At 38.5% G+C, this 17,806-nt stretch overlaps 5 protein-coding genes across 5 annotated transcripts in view; 4 read left to right on the forward strand and 1 right to left on the reverse strand.

Moving 5' to 3' along the window:
- The first annotated feature begins 425 nt into the window (after window positions 1-425).
- Window positions 426-2,836, forward strand: LOC121630499 (proteinase-activated receptor 1-like). The gene is made up of 2 exons (XM_041970817.1): window positions 426-741; window positions 1,359-2,836. Exons 1-2 carry the CDS (start codon window positions 441-443, stop codon window positions 2,603-2,605), a joined length of 1,548 nt encoding a protein of 515 aa, XP_041826751.1. The 5' UTR covers window positions 426-440; the 3' UTR covers window positions 2,606-2,836.
- Window positions 2,837-4,447: 1,611 nt separating this feature from the next.
- On the forward strand, window positions 4,448-6,581 carry LOC121630478 (proteinase-activated receptor 2-like). The gene is made up of 2 exons (XM_041970779.1): window positions 4,448-4,634; window positions 5,139-6,581. Exons 1-2 carry the CDS (start codon window positions 4,565-4,567, stop codon window positions 6,191-6,193), a joined length of 1,125 nt encoding a protein of 374 aa, XP_041826713.1. The 5' UTR covers window positions 4,448-4,564; the 3' UTR covers window positions 6,194-6,581.
- Window positions 6,582-9,249: 2,668 nt separating this feature from the next.
- On the forward strand, window positions 9,250-11,812 carry LOC121630477 (proteinase-activated receptor 2-like). The gene is made up of 2 exons (XM_041970778.1): window positions 9,250-9,433; window positions 10,182-11,812. Exons 1-2 carry the CDS (start codon window positions 9,346-9,348, stop codon window positions 11,276-11,278), a joined length of 1,185 nt encoding a protein of 394 aa, XP_041826712.1. The 5' UTR covers window positions 9,250-9,345; the 3' UTR covers window positions 11,279-11,812.
- A 3,119-nt stretch (window positions 11,813-14,931) lies between these two features.
- Window positions 14,932-17,806, forward strand: part of s100z (S100 calcium binding protein Z) — a 29,312-nt gene continuing 26,437 nt past the window's right edge. The window contains exon 1 of the mRNA XM_041970346.1: window positions 14,932-15,387. Coding sequence (XP_041826280.1) covers window positions 15,353-15,387 — 35 coding nt within the window. The 5' untranslated portion in view covers window positions 14,932-15,352. The remainder of the gene's footprint in view (window positions 15,388-17,806) is intronic.
- Window positions 15,738-17,683, reverse strand: ch25hl2 (cholesterol 25-hydroxylase like 2). Its single transcript, XM_041970345.1, has one exon. It carries the CDS (start codon window positions 17,594-17,596, stop codon window positions 16,697-16,699), a length of 900 nt encoding a protein of 299 aa, XP_041826279.1. The 5' UTR covers window positions 17,597-17,683; the 3' UTR covers window positions 15,738-16,696.

The following is a 17,806-nucleotide window of genomic DNA, read 5'->3' on the forward strand; positions in this document are numbered from 1 at the left end:
CATCCTAAACAACTGCTGATTTTAAAAATCATCATTTGCTGTTTTCTTTTACTTAACTTTTTACATGAAATGACTAGATCCATTATAATAATCAAATTTCCTTAAAAAAAAAAAAAAAAAAAAAAAAAACACCCACTTTAAAATGTGCTGTAATTTCCCTTGTAACAATAAACTGAAATAAACATACAATATAAAAAATAAAAAATAAAATCGCAACTACCATGACATCATGTCTGGTTTAATAATTGTTCTACTAAATAAATAAATAATAAAAGTACTGCTCAGTGTTTCGCATGCGGTTAATTGGTTTTATGGATCCACTCTGGAAGAACAAATTACACACACCAAAAAGCTTCCTTCTTTTTTATACTGCCAGTTGATTTGAGACTAATTTGATGATGGCAGATGTCCTCATCAGATTTTGTTGCTGTGTGACGGGAATGGTGACCTCAGAGGACAGGAATGTTTTCTCTGCGCGCAGCCTGCATCTGATTGGTGGACGGAGCGGTTTGGACCAGCAGGACTTTGGGGCGGAAACCTCAACACGCATATTCAGAGGCTGGCTGAAGATCAGAAAGAGTCTGGGAAAGAAACGTCGAGCACTCGAGTTAACGACTTTTAATACACCCTCATTATTAATTATTGTATTTTTTACCAACAGGATGTTTCCAAAGTCTCTGAAGTGTTTGCTGCTGGTTCTGGTGTACCAGTGCGCTGCGTCTTCTCCACCAAACCGAGACGGTAAGAAAACTTCATATTTGCAGAATTTAAAGATAAACTGAGCTGTAATGTGACTTTTTATTTTAAGTAGAATCGTAGTTTTTTTAAGTAACTACGATGAAATAATGTTAATTTAATTGTTCCATTTGAGGTTTCTGCATTATGCAACACAGAGAATTTCATGTTTGGTGGTTTCTGTTTGTTTTTTTTTTCACAAAATCAGATAATTTGAAGGTGTAACTTTGGTTTTACAGAAGCTGTGATTAGATGTTTTCACTATTTTCTGAGCTCCCATTTGTTAGTGTTTAGATCGTCTTAAAAAGCCCATTTAAACCAAATAATGTTATCAAAAGGGAAAGGTTCTTATGTTTGAGAAGTTAGAAAAGGGGAATTATTTTTGCTTGACAGATTGATTTAAGGCTTCTCATGAAACAGTAAATGCTTATGCATATTTAATGTAATCAAAGGGACTTGGGACTGAAAAAGTCATCTTAAAAAAAATTCATATGTGAATCTAAAATCTGTTGCCTAATGATTTGTGTTTTCATTTGGCTGACTAATCGGTCATTTCAGCTTTGTGAGATGATATTGGTCTCTGCTGCATCTTTGGTCATCCTACATTTGTTTTGTCTCGACAGGATTTTTTGGACGGACCTTTGTTCTTTATAAGCCTTCATCCACAGATGAACCACTAGACCTGGATTCAATTTTAGATTATGACGATGGCAAATTCAATGTTTCTACAAGAAATCGGACAAGAAACATTAAAGCTCCTGCGTCAAGCACCACGGAAGAGGCTTTGCTGTTTCTAACAGGCCCCGTCTCCACAATCCTCATACCTTCCTTCTACACCCTGGTGTGCTGCATCAGTATCCCCATCAACATCTGTGCGGTACTGGCCTTCGCTCGTGCGATCCGGCCCAAGAAACCAGCAGCCATCTACATGCTGAACCTGGCCTTTGCAGATCTGCTCTTTGCTGCAATGCTTCCCTTCAAGATCGCCTACCATTTTGAAGGCAATAACTGGAAATTCGGTGCTCTCATGTGCCGTATTGTGACAGCTGCCTTTTACTGGAACATGTATTGCTCTGTTCTCCTCATTGCTTGCATCAGTGTGGACCGGCTTCTTGCGGTAGTTTACCCCATCAACTCACTGGCTTGGAGGAGGCCGCAGAACGCAGTCATAGCCTGTGTAACCATGTGGATACTATCCTGTGCTGGCTCGGTGCCTCTTGTCATCTCTAACCAGGCTCATTACATCGATGAACTGAACATCACCACCTGCCATGATGTCCAGGAGTCAAGTGATGTGATGTGGGTTAAGAACTACTTCATCACCCTCTGCTGCGTTGTCTTCTTCCTGCCTCTGGTTATCACAGTAGCATCTTACTCTCGAGTTATCTGGTCGCTGAGGAGAGTCTCACATGCAGTTCCAGGAAGCTCGCGCAGAAGAACGAGAGCAGTGGTGATGGCTCTGACAGTGCTGGTTATTTTTGTGTTGTGCTTCATGCCCACTAACTGCCTGCTGCTAGCACACTACTTTCAGTTTAACGAAGGAACCATCAAGAGTCGGGAGAATCCTGATGGATCCTACGGACTCTATCTGGTCTTTTTGTGTTTGGGAAGTCTGAACTGCCTCCTGGATCCTTTGGTCTACTACTTTGGATCATCCCAGTGCCAGAGGCAGCTGTCCAGCATGCTGAGGTGTCAGAAGATTACAGAGAGGGGCAGCATCACTCACACATCATCTGATTCATGCAGATCCAGCACCAGAAAAATGTTGAAATCCAGCCATACAGAGTGCTCCCATATTAAGACCTCAGTTACCAAAATGGACTCTTTCCAAGAAAACCTCAACAGCCAGTACAAGAAACTCCTGGTTTGACTAAATGTTACACTGAACACTACTGATCAGGATATTTTAACTGACTGTCACACGTGACTGTAAAGTACAGAAACAACACATGAACATTGATGAATTACTGCACATATGGAGCACTTGTAGTTTGCCTTAGAGAATATTTCTCTTCTATGATTAGAAATATTAGATGATAGCTGAACTTTTGCTACCAACAGTTTTGGTTCCGTAATTAAAAATATGCAATGACAGATGAATGAAGAACCAAAGAAGGGAAGGAAGTTAAGATTAGATATACACAATGAAATGGCTCTGTTTCTGCACTGTTCATTTATATTTGCACGTAAGAGCTTCTGAGTTAACTCTGCAGAGATGCTGTTGCATTTAATGGAAGGGAACTGTTCTTGTTTTATGTATTTTTGTGTTTATTTCTGCTGATGAGCTTATTCCCAAGCACTTCCATGACACCTGTCATTTATCTTTTTGTTTTCAAATGTACACCCCTTTTCATTTTTTAAAATGTTTTTTAGTCTCTAAATAAATATTTGAGACTCTTATAATCTTTTTGTAATTATTTAAGGAAAAAAAGAATGAATTGCAATGTACTGTGAACCAAAATCCCTGTTTGATTCATACTGCCCCCTAATGGTGGACATGTAAATTACAGCGTGACAATTAAGGCTAAATCCTGGACGGAAACTAAAATTACTTTATGACTGGTTAGAGTCCCGCAAATAAAACATTAAGTAGAATAGAAACAGTTAACTTATTATATATATTATAAGGTTGTTCCAGGCCAGCCGAGTCCTCCAGCTTGTCCTGGGTCCTCAAAGAGCATGTGTCTGGGAGGCATCCTATTTGGACCCATCTGTCTTAATGACAATAGATAAATGAAAAAATAAATACATAAATAAATTCCAAAATTAAAAAAAAAAAGTTGTAAGAAGAAGAAAAAATCAAGACTGGGAAATCTTATTTTTAACCATACCCTGCACACTTTCCTCTAATGATTACTATCACAAAAAATTAATCTATTGATTAGCTGTGTTTTTCTTCTACCTATCAAATGATTTATAAAAATCCTGGAGATACAAATTATAATAGATTTGAATAAATGAAATTGTTGCCAGTGGCTCTATTAGTTAATTAGCAGTACTGCAGTACTTGACCAGAACAAAATCCTAAAAATTTCTATTTTGACAAGATTTCAGATCTTTAAAGTGAAAAGGTCTGAATTTGTATTTTATTTGACTTTTTCATTGAGATGTAGAAAAAAAATAATGAAAGAAAACCCTAAAGTAAAGTCCAAGTATTGGAAAATAAGCAAACAGCATTCGCCAGTTGATATTTTGTACCAGGAGGTGGCGCTAAATTACAGTTAATTGAGTTTGTTTTGAGACATTGAATATCAAAGCTGGCTCAGTGAAACCAGAACTTTAACCCAGTTAGATTCTGGTAAGTTTAATAGCTATGAGGGGAAAAAAAGATATGAAAAAAAATTTCACCCATGTTCAGATGTGCTCCTCATTCTTTCTTCTCAAAGTAATTTAAAGAAAGCAAAGAAATAATAGTTTTGTGTATAAGTGATAAATTTATTCTAAATAGCTATTTAAAATTAAGAAATTGGAAATTAATATCTAATCTTATCGCTAGATTGGCATAAATAGAAACTTAAGTCTAAATTAGTTCATTTGTTAAGCTGAAAGATGTCTGAGAGCACATGACATCAGTAACTGCAGCTACTTGTTTTAACACGTTTATTTATGCGTTGTCTTCTTTCCCCGAATTGTTCATCACGGGAAAGCTGACATTGGGTGTGTTCTTCCTGGTTGCGCGCAAGTCACCTGACCGAGTGACCCCGTGACATCATGCAGGTAAGAGAAACGGCTGTTTTCAGGTTGGAGTTGACGCACAGACAAAGCAGCAGCGAGGCTGAACCGCGCCCGATCACACAGGACTTTTCTTTTTTAATCTCCTCGTGCAGTCATGATTTTGAGGACGCGATGGCTCCAGCTGTTCCTGTGTTTGTGTTGGACTCAGACGTGTCTGATGCAACGTAATGTTCCCCCCTTTTTTTTCTTTAATAACAATAATAATATCTTGTTGTTGGTGGGTTTAATTTCTGGGCGCTTTTTAGAGTAGGATACTTTGACAGAAAAATGCAGGTAAACAAGTAATATATGTATCTGAAATAAGAAAAACATGAATTTCCTAAATTAAAAAGACAGTTTTAATATGTAGGATAGGCCAGGTTGAAGAAATGTGGGAAACTAACAATCATTGTTTGAGTTGTCTCAACATGTATGTTCAGCTCAGAGTTAGGAGCTACAAAGTTCTTCACTTAACATTATACAGCCACATCAGACTAATTTTGTTGGGTGGGTCTGTTTGTAATGATGATTGTGATTAAAAATCATTTGTAAAAAGGAGGTGTTTTAAAGACCTAAAAGAAAACGGGCAACTACAACTGAAAATCATGATCACTCAGTTTCAGATAGTGGCGTATAATAAGCCTGCTGTTCTTGGAATTTACCTATATTTCCATGTCCTGGCTTCACAGGCAAAGGTTTAACAGGCACAGAGACTGTAGATGGGGTCTGGGTCTCCGGCCAGGCTGAAGAAATCCTGACCAGTCGTCTAACAACCGTCTTCCTCCCAGTCATCTACATCATTGTGTTTGTTGTGGGGCTCCCCACCAACGCCTTGGCCATTTGGGTTTTCCTCTTTAGGACCAAGAAAAAGAACCCAGCTTCCATCTACATGGCCAACTTGGCTCTGGCCGATCTGCTTTTTGCCATTTGGGTCCCCTTGAAAATAGCATATCACTTCAACGGCAACAACTGGATCTATGGGGATGGGCTGTGCAAAGTGCTGGTGGGATTTTTCTATGGCAACATGTACTGCTCCATTGCCTTCATCGCCTGTATGAGTGTCCAGCGTTACTGGGCTGTGGTTCACCCCCTATCCCAGAAGCAGAAGGACACCCGTGTAGCTGTTTTCATCTCTATCGCAGTGTGGGTGGTGGTGTGGCTCATTACCATCCCTCTCTACCTGTACGATCAAGAAGTGAAAGCATTAAACCTCAACATCATGACCTGCCATGACATCACCCGGCCCAGTCAGAAAAACATGGCAGCAGGCTACTTCCTCACCATGGGAACCGTGGGATTTGTCATCCCCACAATAGTGTGCATCATATCCTACGTCCTCATGCTCAAAGCTCTCAGAAACAGCATGGCAGATCCTTCCATCGCTAAGAAGCGCAGAAAGGCTGTAGTCCTGATCATCACTGTCCTGGTTATGTTTTTAGTCTGCTTCACCCCCAGCAACATCATGCTGCTGGTGCACTACATCCTTTTGTTGGGTTCGGTGAACAACAACATGTATGGATTTTACATCACCACCCTCTGCTTGGCCAGTCTGAACAGCTGCCTGGACCCTTTTGTGTACTACTTCATCTCTGAAGACTTCAGGGAGCATGTGAAGAACACGTTCCTCTGTAGGAGTGAGAGGACAGTGGAGAGGATGAGAGTCTCCTTCAGTGCTCTGAAATTCTCCAAAAGGAGCAACACGTATACGTCTGACACGGGGAATACACAGAGCAGCAGCTGTTAATGTGTCATTGCTTCATGAGTTTTATTTCTTATCAGTACACTCAGGTGGATCTTCAGGTTTAGTATGAGGTGTATTTGGTGTGAGGGAAACATGTAAACACTGACCTCATGGAAATTTTGAGCTAAGTAACTGGTTTTTGTTTTGTAAATACATTTTGAAATATGTTGTCTCCTAAATATTTAATGACACAGATGTCATTTAATGTTCTTTTTTTTGTGTATTCCACTGTTTAGCCGGGATATGAATGACTACTTTGATAAGTTTAATGTTTCTTCTTTCATGTTGTAATTGTTTCAGAGATTAATTTCTTATGATTTAAGTATGTCAGAAGGTTACAAGACCCATCCTTTTAAATGGGCTAATTTTACATAATAAAGGGTTATATATATATATTTTTTACCAGTATAATTATTTCTGAAAGTTTTTGTACAACTACTTTCTTTCCCTCTTTTGGTCCTTTAAATTTTTAAAAGCTTTGCATTCAGAGAAATAGATCCTTAAGGTAAATAAAACACTTCAGATTTCTTTTCACAAGATTTAATTAACTATCCTTGCAAACATTTTTACAGTAGATGATCATGTTTATTCAGGATGTAATTCAATGGTAAAATGAAAACATGACCTGGCTGGCTGCAGGATGTCAGTCCTGTGCATTAAAGCTATTTTTATTATTATTATTATTATTTTTTATAAAATACTGAAGAGTTTCATGTTTTTAAGTCATGTATTTGTACACACAGTATTGTGCAGTAATCCGGCCCTAATTTATAAAATATTTTGCTTCCAAGCAGCCAGACTTTCTTGTAAGCTCTTGAAGTTTTGTTGAGCAATAGTTCTCCCGGCTTTCTAAAGGTCTTTTGAAGATTTTCTATTAATATTTACTTCTTTTTCACTCATTTGCTTTCTGTCCTCTCCTTTTCAAAGGTAGGTGTTTTGTTTGTTAATCCACTCAAAACTGAATTATAAATCATTCCAATCTAAGAAAAGGTTCTTAACTCAAGTAATGAGGCATTCTGTATATATTTTTTAGCTCCATTTCTTTAGTTGTCTTTATGGAAAATTCCAAAGATAAAGTTTTGCAGACAGAAAATAAAATTTAGCAACAATAAGGTGATTCCCAAAGAACTATTAGTGGAAACTTGACATTACTCAGCATGTCATGCATTGTGACAAATATTTAATAAAAACTGGATAAGTGGAGGACAAAAAAGTATATATAACTATCTGAACATGATCTGAAAATGATATCCTAAAAAGAGAGAGAGAGAGAGAAACAAACAAACAAAAAAAGGAGAAAATCCAGCAAAGACCTGACACAGGAACTAAGAGATGCATCTGGACCTTCACTTGCTCCATCTATTTTTGGTTAAAGCCTCACCGGACATGGTCAAGGAGTGGATGCTGTCAATAAACCATTCTTAAGAAAAAGAAACTAGGAAAAGTGGTATGCCGGATGATACAAGAACTGGACTGAAAATCAGTGGCAACTGATGGATTGAGTCCAAACCTCAACATTACTCAATGAGCACAAGACTTGATTACAGTGCTGCCTCTTCATGAGCTTCGTGTATGTCACTGACAGAAGTCAGACTACTTTTAACCCCAAGTAATTAAATCATTATGACACAAAAGCGCTGTAAATAGTTCCGATGAACAGATGATGTCATGCTAAAATTATAGAAAACACCAAGCAGTGTTTAGTTTATTTAAAAATTGGTTGATTTGCAGTCTTGGATGTCTAAGAACAACTCATCCATGATTCATCTCCTTACGAACACATAGGGTCAATTTCAGAATCACCAGTGAACCAATCATGCATGTTTTTGGACCTTAAGAGGAAGCCGGAGTATCTGGAAAGAACATCCAAACTCTACAATGAAAGGTCTCAGCTAAGATCCAAACTAGCAACCTTCTTGCTCTGAGGTGACAGTGTTAACAACCATGCTGACATAATCTTTTGAAAAATGTGTCTGCCTTGCAGCCTTGGTCTGGATATGGACAGACTTTATATCTGGAAGCCATCAGGCTTTTGTCCCCAGAGGCTGAATCATCTGATGTCAGCTGATAAGTTCCCATATTGTTTTGCAGACTGAGGGAAGCTACTCCATTTTGTCTGCAGTTTTTTGTTTCAGTTCTTTAGATCAAAACATCAAGTTGCTCGGGAAGCTATAAAACAGATTTATATTCAGAATTTTATCACATCAATAGTATTGTTTACCCTTTAAACCTCATTGCTATCATTGTATTTTAAAAATATCCTCAAGAAAATGTGACTTCTGGTTTGAGTTGCACGTTGACAACACTAACAACTAGTCAGGTTTTAAAATTCACTTCATATGGAACTAAAAGAGGTTTTAAAACTCTGACAGTAACTAGCGTTGTGTCTGAGGATGTACTGTGTGGCATGCTGTGGAAAGGTCACACTGGATGTTCCTTATTTTCAAAACAACACAGTAAAGTTTTGTTCTCAGAGCAGGTTTGTGTTGAAGTTTCTCAGAGAGCAGCAGCCTGCATGATTTGATTACCTGTGTGTAAAACGATCTTAGTACCAGAATCCACTTTCTTTTGTTAGACTAGCTTTTGTTAAAGTATCAAAGAGATTCATATCTGTTCTGCTGGGCATCATCTAAAAGTTTATCAAATACATTGTGTTCATATAAGAACTGGCAACTACTTTCTTTTCTATTTTAAACATTTAAGACCTTCTTTTCTCACATAATTTATACTCAAAAAGTTTTTTTTGTTGTTTCTTTGTTTTGTTTAGGTTTTTTTTTTTGAGTAACTCTTTATTCCCACCTCAATGCTTTCAATACCATCATCTACTGAAATCTTTTGAACAATCTTAATCCATCTATCTATCCTTAAAACAAATATAAAAAAAAATAAAACTCCTCAAATGTGATGTACTGTAAGCCAGTATTTCTGACTACTTGTATTTGAATGATTTATTCAAATATTAAATCTTGCAATTCACAAAATGTCAGAGGTGTGTTGAGATCCATGGAAACGGGAACAAACCAGGTAGGCGGGTCAGAAATGACGTCAGCATGAGCACAGGTAGTCTCGGGGAGTGTCCTTTCAGGTTGCGGATATTATCAGACATTTAAGGAGAAACCGTCGAAGAAAGACCATCAAACAGAAGCAAAGTAGCGATGGTCAAGTACGCAGACATGGATTTAACTCGGATATTGCCGTTCCTGTTTGTTTTCTGCTGTTTTTCTGCTTCTCATGGCGCAGCAGGTAGGTTCGGAAAATCACTATTGTGTGTGTTTGTGTGTGTGGGTGTGTGGGTGTGCGCGCGCGCGCGCGAGGTCGTTTGCAGACTGATTAATAAGCTGATTTTTATAACTAATTCATCCGTTGTGGGTTAAATGTTTAAAACATGTTGAGCAGATGTAATATAGGTTATATTCTCACTTTTTGGTCAGGTCATGTAGGGGTTTTTACCACCTAAAAGAAATGACATAGTAGGAATAAATGGCATTCAGTGTTATGTCATGGGACTCAGGAAACAGGATGATTTTAAAGGGTAATTGTTGATTATTGGAGAAGGATTAAATAAGTTTAGCTTCTTTCCCCCTTTCAGACATGTTGAGTGTGTGCTACGTGTGTTGCTGTGTGTGCGCACACGTATAACAAATAGATGTGCATGTTAGATGTGTGTATGTATAGTGGTCAGAGATTTATTTAAAGACTATAGATTTATTTTATGCATATGTATTGATTACATATGTACACATAGTTTAAAGCAGTATCAGATTTTCTTATTGTGTTTATGTAATGTTTGGTACAATGATCTGTCTGGAACAAATCAAATCTAAATCAACGTGTCAATGATGCTCTAATAATTATAAAAACACTGGGAAATAAAAAATCTAACAATTATCTCAAATCCACATATAACCTTTAAAAAGACTGATCATAGACATTTCTGTTCAGTTTCTAATCAGTTTTCAGACCTGGTCTTAATTTTGTTTTGTAATTTCAGGTAATCCTTCTTCACGAGGCTTTTTTGGGGTTACAGACCCTACAAACCAGGATCAAATAATTATTGATCAAGCTGCATCAGACACACTAAAGGGCAGTCTGACCACCGTCTTCATTCCCATCGTCTACATCATCGTTTTTGCAGTGGGACTTCCTGCAAATGGAATGGCCATCTGGGTCTTCCTGTTTCGGACCAAGAAGAAGCACCCATCATCCATCTACATGGCCAACTTGGCTCTTGCTGACCTGCTTTTTGTTATTTGGATGCCTCTCAAAATTGCTTACCACTTTAATGGCAACAACTGGACCTATGGGGAGCCGTTATGTAAAGTCTTTGTGAGCTTCTTCTACGGGAACATGTACTGTTCTGTTCTGTTCATCGCATGTCTCAGCGTGCAGAGGTACTGGGTCGTGGCTCATCCCATGTCTTCACAAAGGAGGAACAACAAAATTGCTTTGGGTGTCTGTCTGTCTGTCTGGGCTTTCATTTGGCTCACCACCACTCCTCTGTACCTGTACAACCACACGGCCAAGATCAAAGACCCCAACATAACCACCTGCCACGATGTAAACATCATAAAGGACCCCATGGATCCATTCCCTTCTGTCAAGCTCCCGTACTTCTACTTCATCTTCATGGGTTTAGTTGTGTTCCTTGTGCCATGTGTGGTGATTATTGTGGCATATATCCTGTTACTGCGGGCTCTGGGGAACACCATGGAGGAGAGCACAGCGTCCAAGAGCCGACAGAAAGCCGTGGTATTGATCATAATCGTCCTGGTGACGTTCCTCGTGTGTTTCATCCCCAGTAACATCATGCTGGTGGTGCATTACTCCCTATTAAAAGATGGAGGGATTAATAACGGCTATGGCTTCTACATCACTACGCTGTGTCTGACGAGCCTCAACAGCTGTTTGGATCCGTTCATCTACTACTTTGTTTCGGATGAATTTAGAGACCACGTGAAGAACACTCTGTTGTGCAGGAGCAGCAGGACAGTAGAGAGGATGAGGGTGTCCTTCAGTTCAATGAAATACTCCAAGAAAAGCAAGATTTACGTGTCGGAAACTGGGAACACACAAAGCAGCACCTGTTAGTGAGAAAAACAGGGAAGACGCTCCAACGCTTTCACTCTCGTGTGTTTGACTGGTCTGACACTGTAACACTAGAATTAACCAGGTGAACATAAAGCATCGGATAACCAAAGATGAACTTTAAATGTGAAGATGACTGCAGTTCATGGTGTGTGTGACAAACTTTGAACTGCTGCTTTGTGTTACAATGTGAAACATTAAATGCTGTATATACGCCTATTTAAATATAAATCTTTTAAAGACTCACATTTAGCCATGTTGGTCTGCATATAATGTTTGATTAATCTTTGACTGACTACACTGACCTGCATTGAAGATGCGTGAAAGTAAGTTGCAGCCATCATGAAACGGTCACATCGCTCCGATGTAAGGACAATTTATAAAGCATAAAGTGTGTTTTGTTGCCACATTCTTGCAGCCAACAAATGTTTTATTGTTTCAAAGCTTTCATGCTAAATCTTTGGTTTTATGTTTTGAAGTGAGCATGAAAATTGCAATATTGTTACATATTTTTTTAAATAAAAGCCAATGACAGGATCAGGTTTCTGTGAAACTCCTTTGCACTGTTGTGCAACATATTGTACTGAATGAGTCACCTTATTGTAGCCTTATTGTCATCATGAAGATGGATTCAAATGTACACTTTGCCTTGTGGAAATGTTTGGAATTCCTGAAATGTGTTGTGTCCAGTCCAGTGTCACAAAGTGCACAGACCTGTTCTTTAAATGAGAGACTGAACGTTCTCATATTGGTTAATCATTCAGATTTCTAAAGGAAAAAGCCAGTCAGAGAGAGGGTTGGAGTCAATCATGTTAAAGAATGTTTGAGAACGTGTTCAGACGTGTGTGATAGATGATCTAAGATGTGATTATGTCACTGGTTTCAGTGTCTCAGTGGTTCCCAGTGTAGATGATTTGAAACCTAAACATTCAAGTCATGTTAGCTATGTTTTCATCATTTACAATCTCCCTTTCCAGCTTTTCATGCTGCTGCTTCATCAATTAATTTTTTTATACACATTTATTTCCTTTTCTGGCTCTCCAGTTTAAAGTGGACAAAGTTGTGCAGCAAAGTGAGTCGTCTTGTGTTCTTTATTACCAAGATAAGGAGCAAGGGAATTGCTGTTTTAAGGGAATGACCCCTCCCAGAGTCAGAACCATCCCCCACGTCCCCTGACACACCACGATTGCTGATAGCTTCCTGTGTAATGACTGGTTGTGGATGGTTTGAAGAGGTAAATGATTGCTCTTTAGTGTCGCCTTACCTTTTGTTGTTGCTCTGAATACCTTCTGTTCACGTGGTGAGGGCAGAGTCACGCCCAACTTACCAAAGTTACACTTACACAGCTTCTCTCAAACATTATCCAGAGTTGCATGGTGTAAAAAAGATGAGAACAACGACTGATTACATGATTGATAATTTCTTAGCGTGCATTTAAAACAGAACTGTTAATCAACTCTCCACAGCAGAAGTTAAGAATAAATAAAGGTTGAAAATGTAACTTTCAGGGAAAAAAAGGGAGATTGTTCAAGTCTTTTTGAGTAGATCATTTTTATAAAAATGAGTGCTGAGAAGTTGGTTATAATTTCTAGAAGCTGAAAAGCTATAATTTTAGCTTTCGGGTTTCCTTATAACTGCACCCTTAAGTTGTTTAATGCAAATTTTTATTGACCACTTTTTCTGTAATAATCTAAAAAGGTGGATTATTATAATAGTTCCACAACACACATTTACAACATTTTTGTTTGAGTCTAGAACAAAGTCAGTATGATATGCAGTGTCAACACACATGTGTAATTAAACCACAATGTGCCAGTCCCCAAGGAGCCATGGGAAGTTAAATATTTGGCCCAGACAAAGACACAAACCAGTCAGACACACACTTTGACTCAAATTGAAAAAAGCTGCTAAAGAAAATAAATAAAAATGCAGGCAAATGACAGCGAGAGATAAATTGACAAAATTCAAACACTAAATATTCCAAATAAGATGCTATACAACCATTTTAGGATTACAAATGACCTATAAATGGGATTAAAAGTGACCAAAACAATGTTAAAAATCCCAAAATGGAACCAATGCAAGGAGGCAAAAGATAAAAAACTACCAGCCAGAAGAGTGACGCATGGTTGTTTGTCTACTTTTTCTCCATCCTGTTTGTTTTAACAGACTTTTTAATTAACCCAATTTCAAGGTTGTTATGTCAGATGAGTCATTACCTCCAGTCTCAGCACTGAGCTGAGCTAACCAAACTAGTCAGTGAGTAGCCTCATATTTAACGTACAGAAGTGACCCTGATTTTAAGCCTCTTATCATACTATCAGTGAAAATGTTCACAATACATTTTAAATCTCTGTTTTGTAATAATTCAAAACCTTTGAAATATGTTAAAAGTTCAAATAAAGTCACTTCTGCAGATGCACATGCTCATGGGAGTGGCACGTTTCCTGATTTGAGGGGGAAGTAGATTTCTGCCCAAAAGATTACACATCAAACCCTGAAACTGTTCTGGCTGTTGCTTTTTTAACTGTGTTTGTTTTATTTATTACCTGAATAGAGAGAGAGAAAATGTACTTCATGGTGAAAATAGATTTTTATAATACATCTATGTCCTCACCCGACATGAGGATAAAGTCTATTTAGCTAGTCTGATTTTAACAAAGACGCAAAGAGACAAGTCGAAAGTGTCTGAATGCTATCCCATAAAAACTTGTTACAACAATTTCTATGTAAAACAGAAACTTGTTAAACTAGTTCTGACTATAAGGACTGTTGCAGGGTAAAAAAAACAAGGGTAAACAAACAGGAGTCACAGAGAACACCATGGTTTCGAATTCCACTACAGTTTTATGACTCAAATAAGATGCAAATAAGATATACATTTATTTTTCTACTATACAGTCTAATCTTTAAATTATTTGAAGTCCTCGGTTTGCAGAAAGTATCACATCTGCTGGTTCCTATGTTAAAGTTTACTTAGTGTTATGTAAAAGAATTAAACCACACTGTTTTCCAGTAAATATATATATATATATGTATATATATATATATATATATATATATATATACTCCTACAACCACTTTTTTGAGAAAACTATGACTCAGTATAACCACAGGAATTTATATTTTATTTTCCATACAGACAGAAATAATAAAATAAAAGAAAATGGCTCTCTACTGGTCCAACTTAATGAAGCATTGACCATACCATACTATACTTCTTTATTTATAAACACATTTAAAAGAGTAATAAGCCCAACCACAGAGCAGTACACAGTAAAAATAAAAGCCAAAATAGTCTAAAAGAGATAGAACACATTTAAAACAATAACTTTTTCTGTAAGTACTACAAAAGTTGTCTCTCTATCCAAGTCTTACAATATCCCCTACAGCCAAAAAGCATTTTTCATCATGTTTTTGAGACTGAAACACTCAGGCAGAAAAGAGCAGAACAAAATTATTAATCATGTCTTAAGAGTCTTTCTTTTGTTCTTTACTTAATTACTATATCCTAAAATTGATTTTACACTCATTTTAGGTTAAATAATATCAATGAGACACTGTTTGAGATCCCAATGTATCTTTCACACCAAATTATATATAAAAATCGTCTTTTAAGACCTCTCAGCACCAATTCACACACACTTTAAAAATTAGATGAAAAAGAAAACAATAAAAAAAAAGTCCTGGCTGATTACCAAATTAGATTATCTGCCAGTGCAGGAAGTGTTAGACAAGGGAGAAACAAGTTTCATAGAACAAATGATCAAACATTTATCATAAGTCCTTTATTAAGTAAAATAAATCCCTTTAAACTAGCTGTTCGTGCTTCTTTCTGTGTTTCTTCTTTCTCACTTTTAGAGATATGATCTGAAAACAAGAGCAATTGAACAAGCTGAGTTTTCTGAATTGCTGGAGTGGCAGTTCATACTGGGGGTGTTGTGGGTGGAAGTGGTTCAGGCAGTAGAACAGGTTGTCCAGTAACTGGAAGGTTGGTGCTTCCACTCCCACTTTATCCTGGTCAATCTGCACCTGGGGAAGACATTTCACCCACCTTGTCTCCATTCTGGTGTATCAATGTTTGGTTGGTGTTGGAGACACCGCCGGCACAGGTTGGTGCACATTTCTGTCAATCATTTTTATTATGGACTAAATATGGAGCACTAGATTAATCTAATCAGTCATTATTGATTTCATTTAGGGTAAATGCATTGTCTCATTTTTAGGACCAAAACTTTTTTTATATTGCACATTTGATGTACAAAACTTCAAAAAGCTTTACATAGAACAAAAGCATTACAGCAGGGTGCAGAACAAGAATCAAAAGGCACATAAAAGAGCATAAAGAGAAATCATGTCGTGACATAAACAAAAGAAATGAAAAATCATAAAATGATAAAATCATAGAAAAATAACTAAATTAAATCAAGATTATTAAACACACGTGACAAGCTAAATAAGTTAAAAGATGCTCTTGTTAGTTCTTCTTGTTTTAAGATCTTTTCTCAAGAAAAAAGAAACACTGAAAGAAGCATTAACGGGGTAGTTTTGAGTTTATAATGAGTGTTTCACCCCTTATTTCTCACTTGTCTTAAGTTCAAGGTTTTTCTTTTCTGAAAAAATTTTACCAAGTGTAATCATCTTACTGCACTGGCAAATTATTTTACTTGATTGCTGTCTGAATCATCTCAAGTTATGTGTCTTCCTAACACTGAGATAGCTAAGTTTCTGTAGTAAACTTTTCATATCACATCTACTCTTTTGAGGAGTTTAATTGAGAACTACTCCAGCAGGAGCAGTTTGTCTCTAAGACAGAATGATAGATTAGTATTGCGCCCACGCATCATTCTGGGATGGAGCTAAAAGACGGCATTCATGCTAGTGAGAGGGTCAGCGCTGAGGAGGGAGAGAGAGGGCGAGCGTCCGTGCTAAAGTGCGCATAATCACCCTGACAGATCACACCACGCACCGTCAGCAGAAGCTCAGTCAGGGCTGCTAATTTTTAACCAACACATAGTTTTTTTCTTTACTCATTACTCAAATAAGTGAAAAAGATACATGGAAACTGACCTGAGAATGCCAATAGAAACATAAATGAGAAATTTCTAAGAGACAAATGTGCATATACAACAGTATAGGGTAATCTACCAAAGCACACACACACACGAAAGATATTCCGTTTTGATGACTTACCACACAGTTGAGTAATGTTAGACTGATTATCAGCAGAGAAAAATGCCAAATAAAGTGAGTAAATATGATAATATCAAAATCAAATGAAATGCTGGGAGGCAAAAGAGGGAAAGATCGGTCTGCAGGAGAGCAGAGAGAAAAAAACAGTGCATTGGAATTTGAGCAGGTACAAAAGAGGCAGTTTGAGTAAAAGAGAGGCAGAGTCAGTAAGAGATTTATTCAGGCTCCTCAGTCTTTTCTCCCTTTCAACTGTTCTGGCTCTCCCGTGGCGGCGTGGCTGGAGGGAGCTGGCACAGTGTGGGTTCCCCCCAGCCAGTCCCAGTGTGAGAAGAATGGGGCGAAGTTAGTGCCAGGACGCTGGTGGTGAGCATCATGCTTGGGGGCACCACCCCAAAGGCCAAAGGGCACCAGGTTGTGTGTTGCCCAAGGAAAGTCGTAGCCACAGTGGTCCTCAGTAGATACGTAGACGTTAAAGACCATAAAGGCCCAGGTGGTGAGGCAGTGGCACTGCAGCAGGATGGGGTCCACTGTTGCCCAAAATCCCACGCTGAATAACTCCCAACCAGACAGGTATTGGGTGACCAGGCTGAAAGGCTGGTTGTACTGGTGGTGTATGGCATGGAAAGTGCGGTACAACCAGGGCACCCGGTGGTGCAGCAGGTGCCACAGGTAATACTGGAAATCAAACACAACCATGCAGCCCAGGATGCCCAGGAAGAAGCTCCAGAGAGTGGGTGCTTCACGAGGCAGAGGGGTGGGTGGCCTCCACAGCCACTGTGCAACAGCAGCAGGAAAAACAAAAAGCAGGTGATTGTAGATGGTGATGCCCAGGGTGGACCAGATGTTGGGCCAGGTGATGGGTTTGTCGGGATGCAGCCGGTAACGGTTGATGCAGGGCCAGGTGGGAGCCAGCAGGTCCAGCACAGTGTAAAGACCAACCAGCATGAAGTAAGTAGTGACTGAGAGGACCACAGGGAAGAGAGGGCTCCTCAGAAGGTCGTGGTGGTTCTGGCGGAGATAGTCCCAAACAGGCTGCAGAACCAAGTCCTGGGACTGGCCCCCAGTCACGTTGTCTACATCCGACATCCAGGACAAAGCAGCGGTTCTGAGTATTCTGCCTGTGCTCATCACTAATGTACCGTTTCTCTCACAAAGACAACTGATCCAAGAGGATTATTTTCTAACAAGCCCCAGGAAAAGATAAAGAGGGTCTAAATGAATGGAGAGACCCAATCAGCAGCCTCATATAGGTTAAGAAACAGCAAATTGTCTGGTGGTGATGTGCCAAATTGGACTGGTGGACTGCCTTTGCCTCTTATGTATGTTCAAGCCCCACCT

The sequence above is a fragment of the Melanotaenia boesemani genome, chromosome 19 (genome assembly GCF_017639745.1).
Source record: "Melanotaenia boesemani isolate fMelBoe1 chromosome 19, fMelBoe1.pri, whole genome shotgun sequence".
NCBI lineage: Eukaryota > Metazoa > Chordata > Actinopteri > Atheriniformes > Melanotaeniidae > Melanotaenia > Melanotaenia boesemani.

Bases quoted from the DNA above. Each gene is read 5' to 3' on its own strand.
- ch25hl2 (XM_041970345.1), bottom strand. From the start codon at position 17,596: ATGAGCACAGGCAGAATACTCAGAACCGCTGCTTTGTCCTGGATGTCG.
- LOC121630499 (XM_041970817.1), top strand. From the start codon at position 441: ATGGTGACCTCAGAGGACAGGAATGTTTTCTCTGCGCGCAGCCTGCAT. The intron at 742-1,358 runs GTAAGAAAACTT...TTGTCTCGACAG, and splicing joins TTCTCCACCAAACCGAGACG to GATTTTTTGGACGGACCTTT.
- LOC121630478 (XM_041970779.1), top strand. From the start codon at position 4,565: ATGATTTTGAGGACGCGATGGCTCCAGCTGTTCCTGTGTTTGTGTTGG. The intron at 4,635-5,138 runs GTAATGTTCCCC...CTGGCTTCACAG, and splicing joins TCAGACGTGTCTGATGCAAC to GCAAAGGTTTAACAGGCACA.
- LOC121630477 (XM_041970778.1), top strand. From the start codon at position 9,346: ATGGTCAAGTACGCAGACATGGATTTAACTCGGATATTGCCGTTCCTG. The intron at 9,434-10,181 runs GTAGGTTCGGAA...TTGTAATTTCAG, and splicing joins TGCTTCTCATGGCGCAGCAG to GTAATCCTTCTTCACGAGGC.